Here is a 20332-nt window from a genome sequence, read left to right on the forward strand (position 1 = left end):
AGATTGAATTATTGGTTATATCGAGCCCGACGTGAAATAGGACTTTTTATAGTTCCATAGTCTGTCATTAAAACAAGGTTATAGACTCAAAACCGACGCTTAATATCATAGACTAATGTGAAACTGTATTATTTTATGGTAGGTCATTGTTTGAGTCAAAATGAAAGAAGTACCCTGTTATTTCTTGTTAGTAAAGTAATAATGGCTCTTTGATATATAAATACAAATGGTTAATATGTTTTACGGTGCTACCGTTCTGGCGAGCGCAGCAAGAATTACACATACTGTACCTTGCATCATTGTCAACTTATAGTTTTATTTAGGTATCAACGAACGTCAAAGAATTTTTGAGAGAGTATTGCTCTACAATAAGTATGCCAAATGTACTAGTTTTAATGGTTATGATATATACAGCGCAACCCCCTACCCAGAGAGAGAGAGAGAGAGAGAGAGAGAGAGAGAGAGAGAGAGAGAGAGAGAGAGAGAGAGAGAGAGAGAGAGAGAGAGAGAGAGAGAGCCCGGTACCTGTTTGTAGGTGTGTAATTTCCCACTTCTATTTAATGGTATGACTATATGCAATATCTACATAATTTTTTTACCTGTTTATTTTTTCATTTTATTCCTTTTTATTTAGTTCAAAATGTCCTATTGTTTATTTCCTCCCTACTCATATACTTACCTGCCTACTGCACGGTACATGCATGCACAATTACTTTAAAAATGGATCGACATGACAGTAAAGTATGGCCCTTTCTAGTTTATATATATGTAAAATCTCTATATTAAAAAAAGATTAAAAACAAATCATATGTCAATGAGGCAGGTATCGCAGACTATACTGAAATAGCCAGTACACTCATTACAGATGTTTGATCCACCTCTAAATTTTTCGCGGGAAATATAGCGCGAGTGCACTGTGACGTCATCCACGACTTTGTTCGTCTTTGTTTACGTTTCTCGACTCAATACGAAGGTATGGAAGCATGTAACAAATCTTTTGAGTCTCGCCAAAGCATATGCGGTACTCAAAACGTGTCTTCAAACTTTAAGTCAGCGTAAATTACGAGTTAAAAGTCGGCCATTTTTGGCATAGCACCACGGGTGTAAACATTAGAGAGCATTATGGGACGTAGACAAAAAATTTTGTTTGATGAACTGTAGTCTCGTTCAACCAGACGCTCGGCTGTCTCCGTAAATCTCCGACGAGCAGAGATTTACGGAGACAGCCGAGCGTCTGGTTGAACGAGACTAGATGAAGTGTAGGTTTAGCTCGTTCTTTTTCCCGCGCACGCTGGTTCTTAGAGCTCGCTTCGCTAGCCGGCGCTGCGCGCCGGCGAGCTGCGCTCGCTATTATTTAATGTGCAATCAGTTTGTCGAGGTCTCTTCAAGAAGTCATGAACGTAGCTTTATAATATAGCTCATGACGTAAGAATCTAGTTTTAACTTTCATTCAGAGCGCATACATGTATCTACTTTATTTATTAACATGACATATGCTTTTATTAGATATTGAAACTACGTTAAGGGTACCCTGTTTACTTGCTCTTAATATTAGGTTGATATATCAATTCCAGTACATTTTCTAGTGAATTTTATCTATCGAAGCAAAAAATGCCTCGTATCACTATTCGCATGTCCAGCCTTTTTATTTCTTGATCTTGAGACAAGGCATTGCGTAGATATCCAAAATGGACGGTAACGTTCCCATATATTTTAAAACAGTTAGAAAAAGTCTATGAAATAACTTTTTCAAAATATTTTGTTGTTTGATGCTTTTTCAAATTTTGAAGCATGTAATTTATTCATATATACAAACCTTTAAAAACACGTAAATTCATGACGCGGCGATGTCAAGTATATATCATGCTATAAACATCAATATCTTGTTAAGGTATACGTTTACTCAGAATGAAAAAAAAATCCACTGATGATAATGAAAAACCATCTATTGTGTGTTAAAGACCTATCATGGGAGTGCTATTTTTTACTTTCAAAAAAGTAGGTCAATGACCTACTTTTTGAGATAATGGTCATTAAATATTTTTTCGAAATTCAAGAAAAGTCCCTAAAAATTTTAAACTATGATTGAAATTTTCTTAATTGTGAAAATAATACAAATTGCTAAACACTTTTAAAAATGAAATACAGTTTATGAATGGCAGTGATACTCAACAGACACAAAGCAATAAGTTTTCATTCACAATTTTTGTTAATATTCCAGTCCGAATTTCCTCTATCAGTTTTCAAATTCCTACCCTTTTTTGATTTAATTTTACAAAAAACTGAATGATGATAATACTAAAACATTAATAGCATTAAACTATGTATATTGATCTTACTCTGCAGGCATAAAAGTTATATGAGGTCAATGATCAAAATTTTGAGATATGGTGTCTTTTATTGTTTTTAGGCATTTTTCAATATTGTTGTATTGTGTGCCATTCAAATATTTTAACGAAAAAGGGAGATAAAACCAACAGAAAATATGCAAAATTATGTAAACTAACAAATAAAATCTTAACTTTGAATATTACAGTACTACCAAAAATATTTCAGTGAAAAACAAAATCTTTAAATTTTAGTCCGAATTTCCTCTGTTTTGCTAAAAGTCCAACTTTGCTTAAGCCTAATTCCATAATATAGTAAAAATATTGAATGGTTTGTCAATAATAATTCATTTCATAAATACTTTTAGTGGTTAGAACAAATTTTCCCCATGAAATTGAATTTTATAACAATCCGAATTTGAGAACTCAAACCCTGAGTAAACAACGTCCTTAAGTGTACAACGAAATATATTTTGTAAATTTCAAATAATTTTTTCCAGTTTGTTAGTTTTCATTAACCAATAACTTCCGTGTATGAAGAATTAAATAAAAATTAGTTGCATCTTTAAAATGCTTAAAAATAGCAATTGAACACGTCTTGAGGCACGTAGCATTGGGGGAGGGGGGTCCCTCCCAAACTTTTTCTGGCAGCGGACATTCTTTTTAAATTGCATGAAATGAAAAATAAATTAAAATTAAAATTGAGCTCCCCCCCCCCACCACCACTTCTTTGTGAACATGTAAGAAATGGAAGTGAAAAAAGGCCGTAAATTCAAGCCAAAGGAATGCTACTTACCTACCCCCCTTTCCAATAGATTAGAATTTTCATGATTTTGAGAATTTCCTTTGCATTTCTTTTTGCTTTTCAAGATATTTTGGATAAGGTTGGTCCCCCAGTTTCAAACCGATGCAACATGTCTGGTCTTGAATATCAGCAACGACGTTACACCTGTTACTTGCCCCAAGGTAGAACAAATGGTTATTAAATTCTAAAACATAATTTGGATCGGAATGAAAATACAGCAAAATCTTGGAACAGTGTATATAGATGAAACTCCATTATGTTGTAAATAAGACCTGGAGGTGGTGTATATAATTTTCAATATGAGAACATTTGGTATACTAGTATATATCTGTTATAAGGGTCAAATAACTTAGGTTACCACGAACCCATTCGTTAGGTTCTACATGTGCGATATGATTTTAGTGATAAAGAATATCATATTTATTTGCCATAAAACATATTGGTCATGAATTAGATTCATTTTCCGTCAATCATTTTTTTTCAAATGCAATACATTTTCTACAAATGATTACAAATGTCTAAGAAATATCAGTATGAAACGTCATCCTTTTGTGTATTTTGAATGCACTAGTACAACACATAATAAAGGTATTCCATTCTCCCAAAATTCCTCTCAGTACTTTGATGAAATTTCCAAGTGCCGAACAATACTAGTTTTGACAGGCTTATGGGCCGTAGTTAGAGGCTGCAATCAGTGAACTTTACAGTCTAAGTTTCGGCAGTAAGAGGCTGTCTTTTACAAATATTAATATTATTTTATACATGACATTTAAATGTAATATACAAATTTTGAATCCCAAAAATCTAATTTTTGTAAAGGACACTGCAATTACCCAAACTTTACAGTCTGAGTGGCCGCAGCATGATGCTGCCATCCATATGAGCTATTTTGGTTGAGTGATTCCGGTTAGAGGCTGCTATGTTTAAACTTTACAGGATTAGTGATTGCGGTTAGAAGCTGCTACCACTAAACTTTACAGGATAAGTAAATGCGGTTAGAGGATCCTATTACTCAACTTTACAGGATTAATGATTGCGGTGGGGCTGCTATCACTAAACTTTACAGGATTAATAATTGCAATTGGAGGTTGAGCTATTATACTAAACTTTACAGGATTAATTATTGCGGTTAGAGACTGCTATTTCTAAACTTTACAGGATTAGTGATTGTGGTTAGCACTGCTATCACTCACTTTACAAAATATTTATGAACCGCAGTTAAATTCTGCTATCATTTATACTGTAAGTGCTTTGTAGTTGCTGTTAGTAGCTGTTACTTATCCACACAGGGTTAAAGGTTAGATGTAGATAAACTACCATTAAACTAACCTTACAGGCTTAGTGGCCACGGCCAGACGCTGCTACCACTAACTCTACATACGTAGCGGCCGTGGTTTAAATGTCTACCACTAGTATTACATTTACATTGTACTTAAAGAAGATTGGATGGTGGTGGCCATGATTAGACAATATTAATGTTCATGAGAAGAAGACGTTTTGATAGATATATACAGAGAATGTTCAACATTTTAAAGGTCAGATTTTTGAAAATTTTCTTAACAAATAATCATCAGATGTAGCTAAACAAACCATTTTGTAAAAGTTTAGTCATATCTGATAGATAATTTGTAGACCACTGAGCAACCATAACTGTACAGGACAGTAAGTCTGTAGAGTAATTGCACTCTCCCTCAGGGTTGAAGGAATTGTTAGTGGATGCTAGCCTAAAGCGAATGACAATTTCCGCTCAATAAAAAGCATTTATTTGCGAAGCGTATTAACATCAAGAACTCAATCAAGGACAGCAGTCACTCTATTCGTTTTTAAACAAGGAAACGCAATTGTTTACCCTGACACATGTACACAATTATTGTGTGAGATCTGATATAGACCTTAAAGTCAAAGTATCATGTAAATCACCTTTGATTTGGGTTGTGGCGATGTACCCAAAATGTAAAAATTTGAATACCTATCTTAAGAAATCTGATTTTAAACAGATATCGCAACAACGCACATTCGTGCCTTTGGAAGATGAAATATTTAGATTAAAGATAAATCCAAAATTAACCTCTTTCCTCCGAATTAAAATGAATCAACAATAATTTGGGGGTAATAACCGAACGAAAAACACTTTCTTTACAACAAATAAAATACACTGTGTACATGAATTATTGTTTGCCAGCATTGTACTTTGTCAGCTCATTAAGACATGCAAAAATACTATATAAAGCACTTTTAATTACTTGTACATGTAATTATATTGAGATTATTTTCAAATTTTATTAATGTTTTCCTTTCGTTTTTATTTTCAAACAGTTGCAGTAGGCGTTTATCATGAGATTGGCGATTAATTAAATTTTAACTATTTATTCATTTATATGTAAGTATACTTAAAAAAAATTCAATGAAAGTAATTCGAAGAATGTTAATCAAGCATTGCCAGTTAAATTCATTCACAAGTTCTTCTTCATGTCTTAATATTTTCATTAGACTTATACCTACTCCGTTTTTGAAGGCTAATTTTTGTTGGTTGTTATTAGTCTCCTACAGGTGAACACGAGGGACTAGAGTCCTTATGGCGATTTTCAATCATTTTGCCCTCACTTCGTCTACAGATATTTTTTAGTTATTGTTTGGCGAGCTGATTAATATGACGCCCAACAGACAGTAGGTAATCAACGCATTGCATTTTTATCTCACCTGCACCGAAGGTTCAAGTGAGCTTTTCTGATCAGCTTTTGTCCATCTGTCTGTAAACTAATCACATTTTTGATTCTCCTCAACAACCACTGGGCCAAATCTAACTAATCTCGGTACAAAACATTTTTTTCAAAAGGGTATTCTAAATTGCAAAATAAAAGGCAAAACCCTTATCAAAAGGGAGATAATTGCAAAACAGTAAAAGTAATGTATGTGTCTTAAAAAAATTTCTTCTCAAGAATCGTTGCACTAAAACTGCCAATGTTTACATCAAGGCTTGTATTAATAGTGAAGATTTTTAATCACTAGAATCGTTACCCCCGGACTAATACTGGGGCCCCAAGAGGTGTTCAATGTTTAATGTAAAAATATACAGAGATATTGTTTAAAAATCTTCTTCTCAAGAACTACAGTGCAACAATTTGTGAGATTACTATGAAAGCACATAAGATAGTGTAGATTCTTAATTGTTAAAATTGTGACCCCGGACTAATAATGGGGCACGAGAATGGGTTCAACGTTTAACATGTTCAAATACATTGAGAATCTGTTTTAAAATCTTCTTATCAAGAACTACAATGCTACAATCTGTGAAATTTCAATGCAAGCATCATGGAACAATATAGATTTTTTTAATTGTTAAAATCTTTACCCCTAGGCCTGAAGCAATATTAAGCATCTAGAGGGGTTCAAATTTTAACAGAAATATTTATAGGTAAGATATTAAAAAACTGAAATAGAATGAAAGTATTAACTGCTGTTCAGGTGATCGGTGTGGCCCATGGGCCTCTTGATAAAAGTTTCATTGCTTTCATTGATCACGTGATATTAAAATTGTTTTGGAGAAGTTGTTAGGTTTACGCTCGAGAACATTCAAATTGCATATCACTAGTTGCTATATACTTGTAAAATATGTCATTATGAAATTTAACTTTAATCATTATCACAAATATTTCCCGTAACAAGTCGACTAAATATGAGATATAAAAACCAATCCTCATCAGATATCTAAAAAAAAAACCCAAATAGATGCACGATAAAATTTTAGAAATTCTATAATTTTAAAAATCGAAATATTAAATAAGAATCGTCGATGTCTAAGACACTTCTAGTTTCAAAGGTCCTGTGGTTAATTAAAACATCGGGACCGTAGCTGGCATGCGCGGATCCAGAAATTTTTTCCAGGGGGGGTCCGAAGGATAATTGTGTTTGCCAGGGGGGTCCGAGGCATATTTTCGCGATTATTTTACTATGTAAATTTAATAAATTTTCATTTTCCAGGGGGGGTCGGGACCCCCCCGACCCCCCTCTAGATCCGCGCATGGTCGCTGGGAAGTCTAAGGACAAAAATCTAGCACATGCATTTAAGTTAATCAACTTTAAGGACGTCGTTTACTCAGATTGTTATAACGTTCAATGTCATGGGTAAAATTTGGTCTAAACACCAAAAGTATTTATGAAATGAATCATTATTGACTTACCATTCGACATTTTTATTATATTATGGAATTAGGCTCAAACAAAGTTGGACTTTAAGCGAAACAGTGGAAATTCGGACTAAAATTTTCAGATTTTGTTTTTTTCACTGAAATATTTTTGGAAGTACTGAATTTTTTACTCTTCAAAATAAGTCTGTAGCTGCACAGTTCGACAGCTGTTCTGAGTGATTAAAAAGGTATTGTCCTGTTCTTGTGTGCATACTTTTCAAACAAAATGACATATAGGACTTCGTATTTATTAATTGCTTTTATATCTCTTGACAACATTTTTGGCCAGTTTTGGACAGAAACAAGCCAGTTCAAGAAATGTTTAATATATATTAAATATATCATTTAATAATCAACAAATCATAAAATATTACTTTTATATGTGTCAAAAAAATAAATTTTTTGTAATCATTTAAAGGTACCTCACTACAGCAAACCCTTTAGTTTTTATGACAAAAAGTCAGACGGTGGTAGTTCGAATGTTTTGTTTAATTGTATCCATAAATTTGGTTGTATATCATGGTAGCTCAGTGGTTATGGTATCGCGTTTTTGAACCGCAGATCATGAGGTAGGGTGACATCTGTGATTTGTCTAAAGGTACATGTATGAGCAGTAGCTATTTCACCTCCAAATTTGGATAGAAGAAAACAAATCAATAATAATTTTTTAAATCTTGGTATACGGTGACAATCTCAAAGGACATTGACCCAGGATGAAAAATACGCCTGATAGGATTTATGAACACTTTAGAATGAATGTTAACCTCCAATTTTCCATCACCAGTGTCTAAAGCACTCATTTTAACATGCCTTGATTGTACTTGTTGGTGGTCAATCTATGAAAACTTTTGTTTTACTGACTTCTTTAAGTACTTTATACATACGAAATGCTGCTATTAGCTTACCATGACTAACTGCAGATATTAAATGACTGCTATAGCAGCTTAAATTAAATTAGTTTTAGAATTTAGTGACTGCCAGAACTAGCTTACAAAGACGTTAGCGGCATGCAGTTTTTGAAAGTTATTGAAAGTTTACTAGTACCAAAACCTAGTGGCGCAAGCTTAAACAGAGTACGTGACCACCGATAATAACTACTATCACGAGCTGACAGAAACTTACTGGCAGCTGTAACTGTAAGTAACTGCTGTCAGTGGCTTACACGTACTAAGTGATCCCTGTTAGTGACGGCTATCAAAGCCTACAAACACTTAAAGCAGTATGAGCTGACTGTATTATTAGAATTTTATTTTGCTGCAAAATCCTGGTAGAATAATAAGTCTGCATGTAAATTAAAATTTTATGATAAATAAGATTTCAAAAAATCATCAATTTTTGTCATAAGAAAGATTTCTCTTCAAAAGAGTATATAGCAGATCAATTTTTGTACAGGACGACAATAAATCAATTTTGCTTCAATTAAGGATAATTAATGACCTGTACTCACAAAATATGGATAACAAAAAATTTTAAACCATGATATTTTTTGTCATTTTGATAGAAAATAACATTTTCCTAAAAATATATTTTAACATGAAAATTGCAGCTCATATTGCTTTAAAGGCAGATTTTAGTGACTACTAGCTCTAGCCTACATAAAATTAGTGGCAGCTGTAAATAACTTCTTTCACTAACTTACAAATTCTTAGTGAAGCTGTAAGAGACTATACAACTAGTGTCCTTTACAAAGATTTAGATTATTGGAAATCGAAATTTGTACATGACATATTGTATATTTTATATTTGATAAAATGAAATACATGTATATCGGAAAGGACATTACCTTACGAAGACGCTTATCAAAGTAGTTTAAAATAATGAAATTAATCATTATTAAATATCAGGGATTTTTTGTTAGATATTTTACAATTATATATATTATTTTTATTTTAGTAATTTAAGGAATAGATTTAAGATAATTTAACACACGTAATTTGTCTTATTGTTTTGCCAGCATGTTAAAAAAGTTTAATTTATATTCATGACAAAAATTTAAAAAAGTTTAATTTATATTCATGACAAACGCACATATCTACTTGTAAAAATTTTAAAAGAAATAACTAGATATCACAAGTTTAACATGTTCTCACAATGAAGATAATTACATGAGTACATCCCTGTACTCTTACACCTATCTTTAATGTCATAGATTGAAAATTTACGTAAATGCCAAAAGGTACATGTAGTGAATCAACGTTGTGAAGGGCATATGGCCCAACGCGTGACGTATGGAACATCCGTATGATGATTAATAAAAATGTAATTCTTTTTAAAAATCAACTTTGTACCATCAACATTGGTTTTCACTTTCATATTTTCCTTTCCGTCTGCCACACTTTTCAATGAAAATTAATTGTTGAATTGTCTTGACTATTTCTAGTAGTTAAGTAAGGAGTTTCAACATGAAATGATATCGTAATATTACAATATGCAGTTTTAAGAAACTTATTTCACTAACAATTGTGTTAATATGAAATGATGTAAATGAAAGACGTGATATTAATTCCCCCGCCCAAAAGTAAAGAAAGCTAACATAATTGTTATCTTTTTGAAAATTTGTAGCTTAAGGTAGTATTGGACGTGCACCCGTCGATAATAATGTGAATAAAAGTACATTATAATCAAAATACTTTCACCGTTTTATGATTTTAAATTTTTACAATATTTGCCAAAAATATGGTTTAAAATTTTTGGGAAAGGTGAAAATGATAAAAGCACCAGCGGGATTCGAGCTCATAACATATAGATCCCTAGTTTACACTCTAACCCATTGCTCTACATTGTGAAATAATTATTCCGGGAAGGAAAAAAAGTTCATAAAATTATACTTAAATTTAATTTTTCATTTCAATCGGAGGTACGTCACAACATTGAAGTGTTTCATATCCCTGAAGAATAATTGTTTTGAATATTGTGGTCTCATTTCTGCTACGATTCTTCTTCCCGCCAATTGCAAAAAATTAATTTAAAAAATTGCATCACTAAACTTACTTTCTCTCATAAAAATCAACATGATTCCATAGGTGCTTAAGAGCAGGACACCCCGATTTAGACTCTTTGGGTAGTTTATTCTCTTCTTGACAGAATTTTAAAAAAAATCTTTTTAAATATTAGAATCTTTGTTTTAACTCAATATCCAGAAAATAAGATGCATATACATTGTATATTAAAAAATGCCAAGTTGTGCCATAAATGCACAACTATTCAAAACACTTACACAGGTAAAAATATATTTGAAAAAAAGTTAGTTTTCTTGAACATAGTTAACAAAACATCATTTTGAAAAACTCTTAAAATTTTATTTTTATGATGGATACTGATTTTTCAGCAATGAAATGCGTAGTTTTTACAGTAAGATGAATATATAATGTAATATATCACGTGGATTTAGACTGAATAAGAAAAATAAACCCACTAAAGATGAATAAAACAACCTATAAAGAAAAAAAATCAAGTTATGTAAAGTTTTAGGTCAATCGATAAAAATCTCACTAAATTCCAGAGTACATTTCATAATTAAAAAAAATTGTTTAAGGTATTAGTTAAACACGTGATCATGTTTAAAACATATAAAAATGCCTTACTTGACACAATTTGGATCAAAAATGATATTGAGAGGACCGAAGATGAACAAGGAATTTGAGGTTTGCTTTTTCCTTCTCGTGATTTTAAGAAGTCATTGCGCTGAAGCTTCCTCCATTGGATGCAATGAGCCTGATTGCAGCAAGGCGAAATTCAACTACGATCGTGAAAGTTGTCTTGGTACGTAGAAAATATGATTAAAGAGATTAATTTTTTTTTTAATCGTTTAATTTGAATTGAATACTTTTAACAAGATTTGCATGAGGAAAATTTTTTGTCACTTATTAGCCATGGCTAGATACATCTCTGATTAAAATATTTTGTTTGTTCAAGCATGTGCTCTATGTTTTTTTGAAAGAAAAACTGCTTGAAAACAAACTATTTTATGCTAAAAATGCAAAAATGGCGGGAAAATAAAAAATTTTCTTTGCGATGTCATATTTCTAAATTTTATTTAAAAAAAAATAAATAATAAAAATATTTCTAAATTGTGGGCAGTTGAATCAAAATAAACATTATGTAAAAACATCACATATATATCTGTACGAAGAAAAGAATTACAGTAAAATGATGATGTTCATTTTAGGGGACCATTTTAGACCCATATCATATATAGTCCTTTGCGGTTTCTTAAACAAGAAAGTTTCCGTTTAATCATTGAAATCTAAATATTATTCTTTTAGTAACAATGCAGATCAAATTTGATAAACATTTCACTGAAAAAACGATGATGCTGATTAATACAAGGACTTTGTACATGAAATTCATAATTCTGAAAGAAATAATTTTTAAACACATTTTAAAAATGTAGTTTTATCAATGGGTAAGAATTTCAAAAATACAAAGGATAAAAAGAGAAGTCTTTATGTACCATAGGGATAAAGGTCAACGTAAAGTAGTTTGTTGGTCGGGTTGATGTAACGGCTAAAAAATAAATCTGTTACAAGAACATTTTCACCTGAGACAATGCGATACATTTGCAAACACTTTTTGTTTTTATTTAAGAAGAACAATTTACTAGTAAATTCACACCCTGTTGAGTAGCAAATATTTGTGTTTTATGAAAAGGTCCAGTGAACTGGTCGGATATAACTCCATGCTGGTCACAATGTGGTGGTAACCGACAGTCCCCAGTCAACATCAGGCGAGCTGACGCCACCTTTTCCAATATTGGATCATTTACGTTCAATATTGGTGTTCAGCAAGCTTTCCAGGTCTCAACATTTAGCAACGGTAATCCAAAATAATATTATTGTGTTGGATCAAAAATATAAATCAAAATATAAATCAGTTAAAAAATTTAAGATATTATGAAATCATTAGACAGCGATAATGCTACCCTATATATCATCAAAAACATAAAAGAATATCGGAATGACGTCATATGTTCTGTACAAGTTTTTTTTTATTTGTTAACAAAAAACCCGGTAAAACAGCATTGTATATTTTTTTCCAGGATTCGCAACAACTTTTAAAATAGAGAATGCAAACATTATTCTCTCTAATGTAAACCAGTTTGGTCTAACTGGTAGCTCCTTCAAACTAGATGGATTTCACTTCCACACCGGAAGATACAACAGCATGATGGGATCAGAGCACTCGTTTGACGGAGAATTTACACCGTTAGAGGTTTGGTTTTCACTTTCTTCATTTTTGAACGTTTAATTCAGTATGGCAAAGTTATTTAAGTTTAATTTAACTTTAGTTTCATTGACGTTTCTTAGCTTCACCTGGTATTTTACAACACAAAATACCCGGATGTCAACACCGCTAGTACGCAATCGGATGGACTGGTGGTCATAGGGGTTTTGGTGCAGGTAATAGAGTTATTTGATATTACTATTTAAGTTTTTCAATCGTACACACATCGTTGTATTTATATTGAGGTCTTTTTCTATTTTTTATTAGCTCTATGAAAATCAAACCTTGCAGACAATGTGTTTCAATTCCTCTCGAACTTTAAACAATCTACGTGAATATCCATAACCACAACACATTTTATAAAGACAAATTTTAAAGCAACCACATTTTAACCGTTTGTGCTTTAACTGTTTGTGGATAATTAAAGGTCAACTTCTAGTGAAGGCAAAATTTTATCACCATATGGATTCTCTTATTATGATTACATTATTATTTATGAAGAAGGCTTTTACGGGCATTGCCTGTTGCCTAATTCAATGTTATGTAATATACCAACATAATTAAATATGTTCAAATCAAATCAATTATTATTACATGTTTATACAACACAATTCCCTTAACTGTATTTTGGCAGGCTCCCGGTGGAGTATGGAATTCACAGTTTCCTGATTGTCAGAAAACTAATCAAGCAGAGCTTAGCAGAGTTTTAACAAAAGCTTTCAAAAAGACAGAGGACTATTCTGGTAGATACCCTTCCTCATTCCTCTATCTGTATGACTGTATGCGTTTTGTTCGTTTTTCACAGTAATAAAGGCACGTAGCATCGGAAGGGGGTGGTGGGCTGCCACCCACCCACTTTTTCTCGCAGCAACCATTTTTCTTCAATTTACATATTAAAAATTGAATTATCATGGATTTGCCCCCCCCCCTTTTTGGGAGTAAGACGATGCCACGTGCCTGTAATATTAATAATATTTCGGTTCTGCATATTTTCAGAAGATGAACCATTTTTCGCTGATGTAGCCCTAGAGGATTTATTACCATCTGACCAAGAAAGCTTCTACACATATGAGGGATCGTTAACCACGCCCTCTTGTTCTGAATCAGTCACGTGGATTGTGATGAAGTGTCCTATCACCGTCTCAGTAAATGTAATTATCTTACAATTTATTAACTTACATATAACATTGTTCTCTTTTATATAGTTTATAATTATAAATAACACTAATTTGTTTTGATTTAAAAGGCCATTGAAAATTTCAAGAATATCAAAATACAAAACGGCGAAGAAGAGCTTGGAGTTCATGGCAGTAGAAGGCCGGTGCAAAGAGGTCAACAGAACACACCATTCACTTTGCTGAGAAATTTCTGATAATGTTATCTATATGATTAAGTCAGAAGAAACGTGTTTCAAAATCTAGTATCAAAATCATAGCACAAAGAGGAATACCAAGAAATATAGTGAATCTCGTATTTTAATTTCGTTGATGGTTTGAAAACGGAATTTTATATTTTTGTCCCCATTCTCAACAAAGAAAATCAAAAATTTCTTAACTTAAAGTTATGATAAGAATTATGATTATATAAGTTAAAATAAAACTTCTACTGAATAAAAAGTAGCACATGAACAATAACACCAATAAATGAATTACTCCTATAATGTTTATGCCTCCTGGTGAATAAAAGGTGTATAAAACACATTTCACATCTCATGTTTGATCCGAGAACTCTGAATTATGTCTCTTCTAACCCTATTTAGCTTGAATTTGTAAATCTTCGTTAATCAAATAATATAAGTAAATGTGTTGTTTTTATATTGATAAATCTTTGGTGTGACTTTGGTGTGACTGGATCAGTCTTATATCTATTGCAAAGTAGTGGCCCAGCTGTTAGCAGCAACAGTTTGACACGTTAATTAAATTAAGCAGAAAGTATCTTTTTACAAATTTTGATACATTTTTTCGCCATAACTGCAATTGACAGAGGGACTCGTGTTGATTGATTCTATGATTTACTAGTATACCGTTGTATCCTTCAGTCAATGAACATCATATATTACAACTTCATTTTAATATAATTCCTAGGTATTCATTTATAAAATAATGTTAGTCGAAATATCATTTTGATGATCAATAAAATGTATGTTGTGACCTCACTGCTTGATCATCTTGTATTTACAGCGAAATAATGGCCCAGTTGTTAGCAACAATAGAGTGGAATGTTTATCAAATTCATTTAATATTTTTTTATTTACAAAATTAAAATAGATTAAAAACTATGATATAAGAGGACATCGACCCAGGAGGAACGCTTGGTAGGATTTATGAGCATTTTTAAATGGATATTAATTTTCAATTGACAGTGTCTGCTAGTACTTACTTTAACATGTCTAAATGGTGCTTGTTCGTGGTCACTTTCAAAAACGTTTGCTTTTGCTGACTTAAGTAGACAGCTATTAGTGACAGCTATAGCAGCTTATATAAACTTCAGAATATGGTATCTGCTAGCGCTATCTTACATAGACGTTAGCGACGGCCATTATAAGTTTACCCAAACTTAGGCAGCAAAGAACAGTTTTGGATAAAGTACTGTTTGATCACTCTTGTATTTACAGTGAAATAATGGCCCAGTTGTAAGTAAACAATAGATTGAGATGTTTATCAAATTCTTTTTTACAAAATTAATACAGATTAAAACTACGATAAAAGAGGACATCGACCCAGGAAGAACGTTTGATAGGATTTATGAGCACTTTTAAATGAATATTAATCTTCAATCGACAGTGTCTGCTAGCAACATGCCTAAATGGTACTTGTCGTTGGCCACTTTCAAATCTTTGGTTTTTCTGACTTTAATTATTACTGTACTCATACTAAATTCGGGAGGCACCTTACTAAGACTAAATGCCTGCTAACAATAGCTGATGCAGAAAACTATTAGTGACAGCTAAAGCTGCTTACATAAACTTCAGAATTAGTAACTGCTAACACTATCTTACAAAGACGTTAGCGACGGCCATTACAAAATTACACAAACTTAGTGGCAGCGTTTAGCACGGGCTTACACAGACCTAGTACATGGCCACCGATGATGATCACTATCACTAACCGACAGAAATATAGTGGTAGCTGTAACTGTAAGTAACTGCTGGCAATTGTTTATACATACATAGTGATTGCAGTTAGTGACGGCTATCAAAGCCTACAAACACTTAATGATTTAAGTGACTGCTAGCTTTAGCCTACACAAAATTAGTGACAGCTGTAAGTAACTGCCTTTACTAACTTACGAAGTCTTAGTGGAAGCTGTAAAAGACTATTACCAGTAGCTTACAAAGAAAAAGTGACTTGTTACTGCTAGCTCTAGTAGGCCACGATACTTACAAGTTCATATCCTTGTACTTTGCAACTTATTTTAATGTTCCAAATTTAAAATTTATGTAAATGCCAAAAGTGACGTGTAGTGAATCAACGTTGTGAAGAGCATATGGCCCAATGCGTGACATCCGTATGATGATTATTAAAAATGTAATCTTTTTAATAGTCATCATTGTACCAGCAATACTGATTTTCATTTTGATATTTTCATTTTTGATTCCCCACTTTTCAATAAATATTCAGAGACGAATTGTCTCGACTATTTCTTCTAGTTTAGTATAGGTTTCAATATGAATTGACGTAAATTAAAGACGTGACATTAATTTATTTTTCCTGAAAAATAACGGATTTGTTTATTTTGATTTAAAAAAATAAATAAAAAATGCATTATTAAATTTTTTTGTCGCAATAAGCACCAACCTGCTTCCATATGTGTTGTAGGACAGGACATCCTCCTCTCGATTTATACCCCATGGGCGGTTGACTTTCTTCTTGACAGAAATTTAATAATTAAAAAAAACTGAATCTGGTCTAATTTGATATGAAGTAAACGAGATGCATGTTTATTATATAAAATAAAAATGCCAAGTTCCGCCATAATTGCTCAACTTTCATAACATTCAACAATTAACACAGGTGTAAACATATATAAAATATTATGTATTAAAATATCATAATGTCACAAATGAGTTGGAAGAAAATAATTTCATTGTGTGTCAAAAAATGCAAACATAATCTTCATGCATTAAACAATCTAGATTTCTTCCAAAGTTGACAAAAATGACATCAGAACTAATTTGAAGAATAAAATTTTGTGTTTTATAAAAAAAATATACACAACGACATACTTTTGACCCGGGAATATACACATTAAGAAATTAACATTGACTATTTAATGATTGATATTAGTGTATATATACAATGTTTACCAATGTATAAATAGAACATATCTCAAAGATAAATACTTTGATATATTTCAAAGATAAAAACTTTAATATTGTTATATTATTAATAGTTGTCTTTTAATATCACCTCCCAAAATATTTAGCATGCATCTACAGTATTTAGATAATTTGATCCCTAATAACATGTTGAGTAGATAACTTTTTTTAAAAAAAGTTCCTATACCATATATTTTATTGAATTGTTGGATACCCAATAATTATAACTAGGCCAAGAGCGATAAATCCCTCAAACATAATAAATAAATCATTTAAAAGAATTATCGACATCAGAAGATATAATTAATCCAACTTGCTAGACAGAAAAGAATAAGCTCTAAAGTTGATGGTTTTGCGTTCCGAAATACTAACGAATGAATAACATTTACTCTAACAGGAAGAATTTGACCTTACGGTCAAAGGTCTTTCTTAGTCAGAAATTTAAGATTTAACGTAAACTAAAGCTTCCAGAAATAAAGTAATCATTTGAAAATTAAAAGTAGGCAATGGAGAAATGTTGGACTGTTCACAATATATACGTGACCTAGTGACCTTTACCTGTCTTCCTCAAATTCAAAGGGATATTACTAGTATTTAGAGTTCGGACTGTAAATTGTGCTGAAAAAAGCACAAAAAGCTTACATTTAGATGAAATTGTGTTTTAGATTTTAAAAGCTCAATTTGTTTTTGAATATCTATGAACTGAATATAGTACACAGCCAGAATGTAGGATTTTGATGACATTCACCCTCGATCTTTTGACGTCGAAATCTAGGTACTATAAGTTATCAGAATTTATTGCAAAGTTAAAAGGATTTTTATTAAAAAAACCAAAGTGTTAAAGGGAGAGAAAATATGGTTTTAATTACCTTGCAGGTGTCATAACAGTACTAGTATTTTATCGAAGGTTCAAACTATGGTTGAGGCAGAGTAATTCTCAGGTTTCTTTTTGAATTTGGAGCGTTTCCGACAGGGGCTGATTTTTTATGAGATTTAAAACAAAATATCTGACAATATTAGTTTTGTAATAATGTATGGTCATCTGATTTTTTGATGCGTTTTGTTTCCGGAAGGGTGTGTAAAGACCCGGGCTTGATTTTTAACTTCGACGTAAACAAAGTATCACGCTTTGCTGGATGCACGTATAATTTTTGCTTCCAAATTGTAAATGAAGTGTTGTTTACAAAGATGTCAAGAGGATTTTTACCAGACGTTAGTTTTGAATTTATAACCTGTATCTGAAATTTTGGTAAGAATATATAAAAAAAATTTAATACCTTAGTCATACCTTAACATATCCTAATATTGTTTTTAAAGTTAGATCAATATGATTTTGGAAATTTTTTTTCTTGATTTTTATAATGATAAGAGATTATATTCTTTTCTTAAACTAATGTTTCCCAGAAGTGCTTGGTAATCAAGGACAGCATTAAGGTTTCTCCACCCTCGATGTTTTTATGGTTAAATCTGTGTAATTTTTGTTTCAATTTGATGATTAATATGCAAACAATCAAATTGAAGTTAATCAAATATAAAAGCAACTCGTTAGGAATTTGAGTTTCCGATTCACTGGTTATAAAATATGACAGAAATATTCTGAGCATACTTATTTTGTATGGGAATGGCTTCATAATATCCTAATTGATAAAGCCGCTCACATTGATTTTAAGGTTGTTACCACCGACTGCATAGTAGATCAAAATTATTTCTTCGAATATCGTACATGTAGGTAATCTCCCCTTTTAGAGGACACAAGCAACCTATCTTCATTATTATTTTCTAAATGTTTTCCTATCCCCGCAATGTGAAGACTTCCAGAAAGAACTTCCTTAGTTATATTTTACTTATATGATATTTCTTTTATTTGGATATATAAATTGAATGGAAACTATATACACTGACTATATTTATAAGCATTAAATTGAATTTTGTCTGCTATTATACCGAACATCCAAAATATTCTAGCTCCAAAAATAGCGTGGTACCGTACCCTGAATTTTTGAGAATTGACAGTTTAGATGCAAATAAATAAGGGATAATATTTAATGGAAAAAATCAAAAATTGAGAAACGTTTCCGTCTTGTGAGTTCTTAACAATTTCTCTCTCTCTCATCAAAACAGATTCTCTCTCTCTCTCTCTCTCTCTCTCTCTCTCTCTCTCTCTCTCTCTCTCTCTCTCTCTCTCTCTCTCACAACCCTTCAACCCTATCTTAAAGTTTTCCCCCAAATTGAGATTTTATAATACATTTAAAATGGTCCTCATCTATGTAAAGAAAAGGAAAAAGTGAATATTTATTACTTTTGAATGAGAATGAAGAGCTCCTTTTTTACTATAATGACGCTTAGATAAGATATGAAACTTAAAGTATATATAATAAAAATCGCATGAATGCAAATTTCCATGACGAATATGTTTTTCTCTTCATATGTACTTTTATTTATTCCAATACATAAGGGTAGATATCATTAAAGGAAAGATGCACTTTAAAGACAAAAAATGCTCCCCCCCCCAAAAAAAAAACAAAAAACAAAAAACCCACCATTATAATTCTATAACCAAGTTAAAATCTTGGTCAACTGTATCATGCTTACAAACAGAAGTTGTTATTTTAAGTACATGTAGTTGATGTATTCAGTACGTCACACTGTCTAATGGAAGTGGGTCTGGTAGAAATTTTTAACTATTTTCTAGAAGGTTACAGCTACACATAACAAAATGTGCAAGATATTTCTGAAGCATCTTTTATCAAAACAAATCTAACAAACCATGTATTTCGTTCACAGTAAAAAAGCTTAATATGTTGAAAAATTTAAAGGGGCCGCGATGATTGTGACCAATTTAATCTCGTTTTAATCTCACTGACAAGAAGAGTTCTGTATAAAGATATAGGAAAATGTCCAACTTTATATTTTGAAGGCTAAATTTGGTGGGATTTTTCTTACTTTATAGTTTGAAAAAATTTCATCGAAAGATTAAAGGTATATTTATAGGTTAATTTGTCGACCAACAAACCTTCTTAAAGAACTTCATTATTTTTCTGTGACGTTTTTATCCCATGGATGAAAATCGTAAAAATTCAACGTATAATATCATTGCGTATCTATGAGACATCTCAATCGATATATTATATCGCTAGATCTGGTACAAAAATTAACAATATTCAAACCTTTACCACCTTTACCAGAAAATTTTGGCTTAATTAATTTTCTTCTACAAGAAAAAGCGCTTGATAATTTATCTACAAAAAACATTATGTCAGCTTAACATGATAATAGAGTATCCAATAGTTTATAAAACTACATCGTTAAATCTACTGTATCAAACAGTTTGAAATCTATTATGCCCACAAAAGTATTGATGTTCTGACTTTGCAAAATTGAGACATAATTAAAATATTTTTGCAAACACATTTTTGTAAAAATATTAGCAGATGTGCCGTTAAAGTACATCTCATCACGGATATGATCCCGA

At 31.8% G+C, this 20332-nt stretch overlaps 1 protein-coding gene across 1 annotated transcript; it reads left to right on the forward strand.

Annotated features, from left to right (window-relative positions):
* Window positions 1–10918: 10918 nt before the first annotated feature.
* On the forward strand, window positions 10919–14688 carry LOC128181444 (nacrein-like protein C2). The gene is made up of 7 exons (XM_052849842.1): window positions 10919–11081; window positions 11970–12134; window positions 12358–12530; window positions 12626–12718; window positions 13177–13285; window positions 13539–13693; window positions 13789–14688. The coding sequence occupies exons 1-7, from the start codon at window positions 10925–10927 to the stop codon at window positions 13912–13914; spliced, it is 978 nt and encodes a 325-aa protein (XP_052705802.1). The 5' UTR covers window positions 10919–10924; the 3' UTR covers window positions 13915–14688.
* Window positions 14689–20332: the final 5644 nt, after the last annotated feature.

This window comes from Crassostrea angulata, chromosome 4 (genome assembly GCF_025612915.1).
Source record: "Crassostrea angulata isolate pt1a10 chromosome 4, ASM2561291v2, whole genome shotgun sequence".
NCBI lineage: Eukaryota > Metazoa > Mollusca > Bivalvia > Ostreida > Ostreidae > Magallana > Magallana angulata.

Excerpts from the sequence above, each read along its gene's own strand:
- LOC128181444 (XM_052849842.1), top strand. The coding sequence starts at position 10,925 with ATGATATTGAGAGGACCGAAGATGAACAAGGAATTTGAGGTTTGCTTT. Across the intron at positions 11,082-11,969 it reads CGATCGTGAAAGTTGTCTTG|GTCCAGTGAACTGGTCGGAT; the intron begins GTACGTAGAAAA and ends TTTTATGAAAAG. Across the intron at positions 12,531-12,625 it reads GAGAATTTACACCGTTAGAG|CTTCACCTGGTATTTTACAA; the intron begins GTTTGGTTTTCA and ends GACGTTTCTTAG.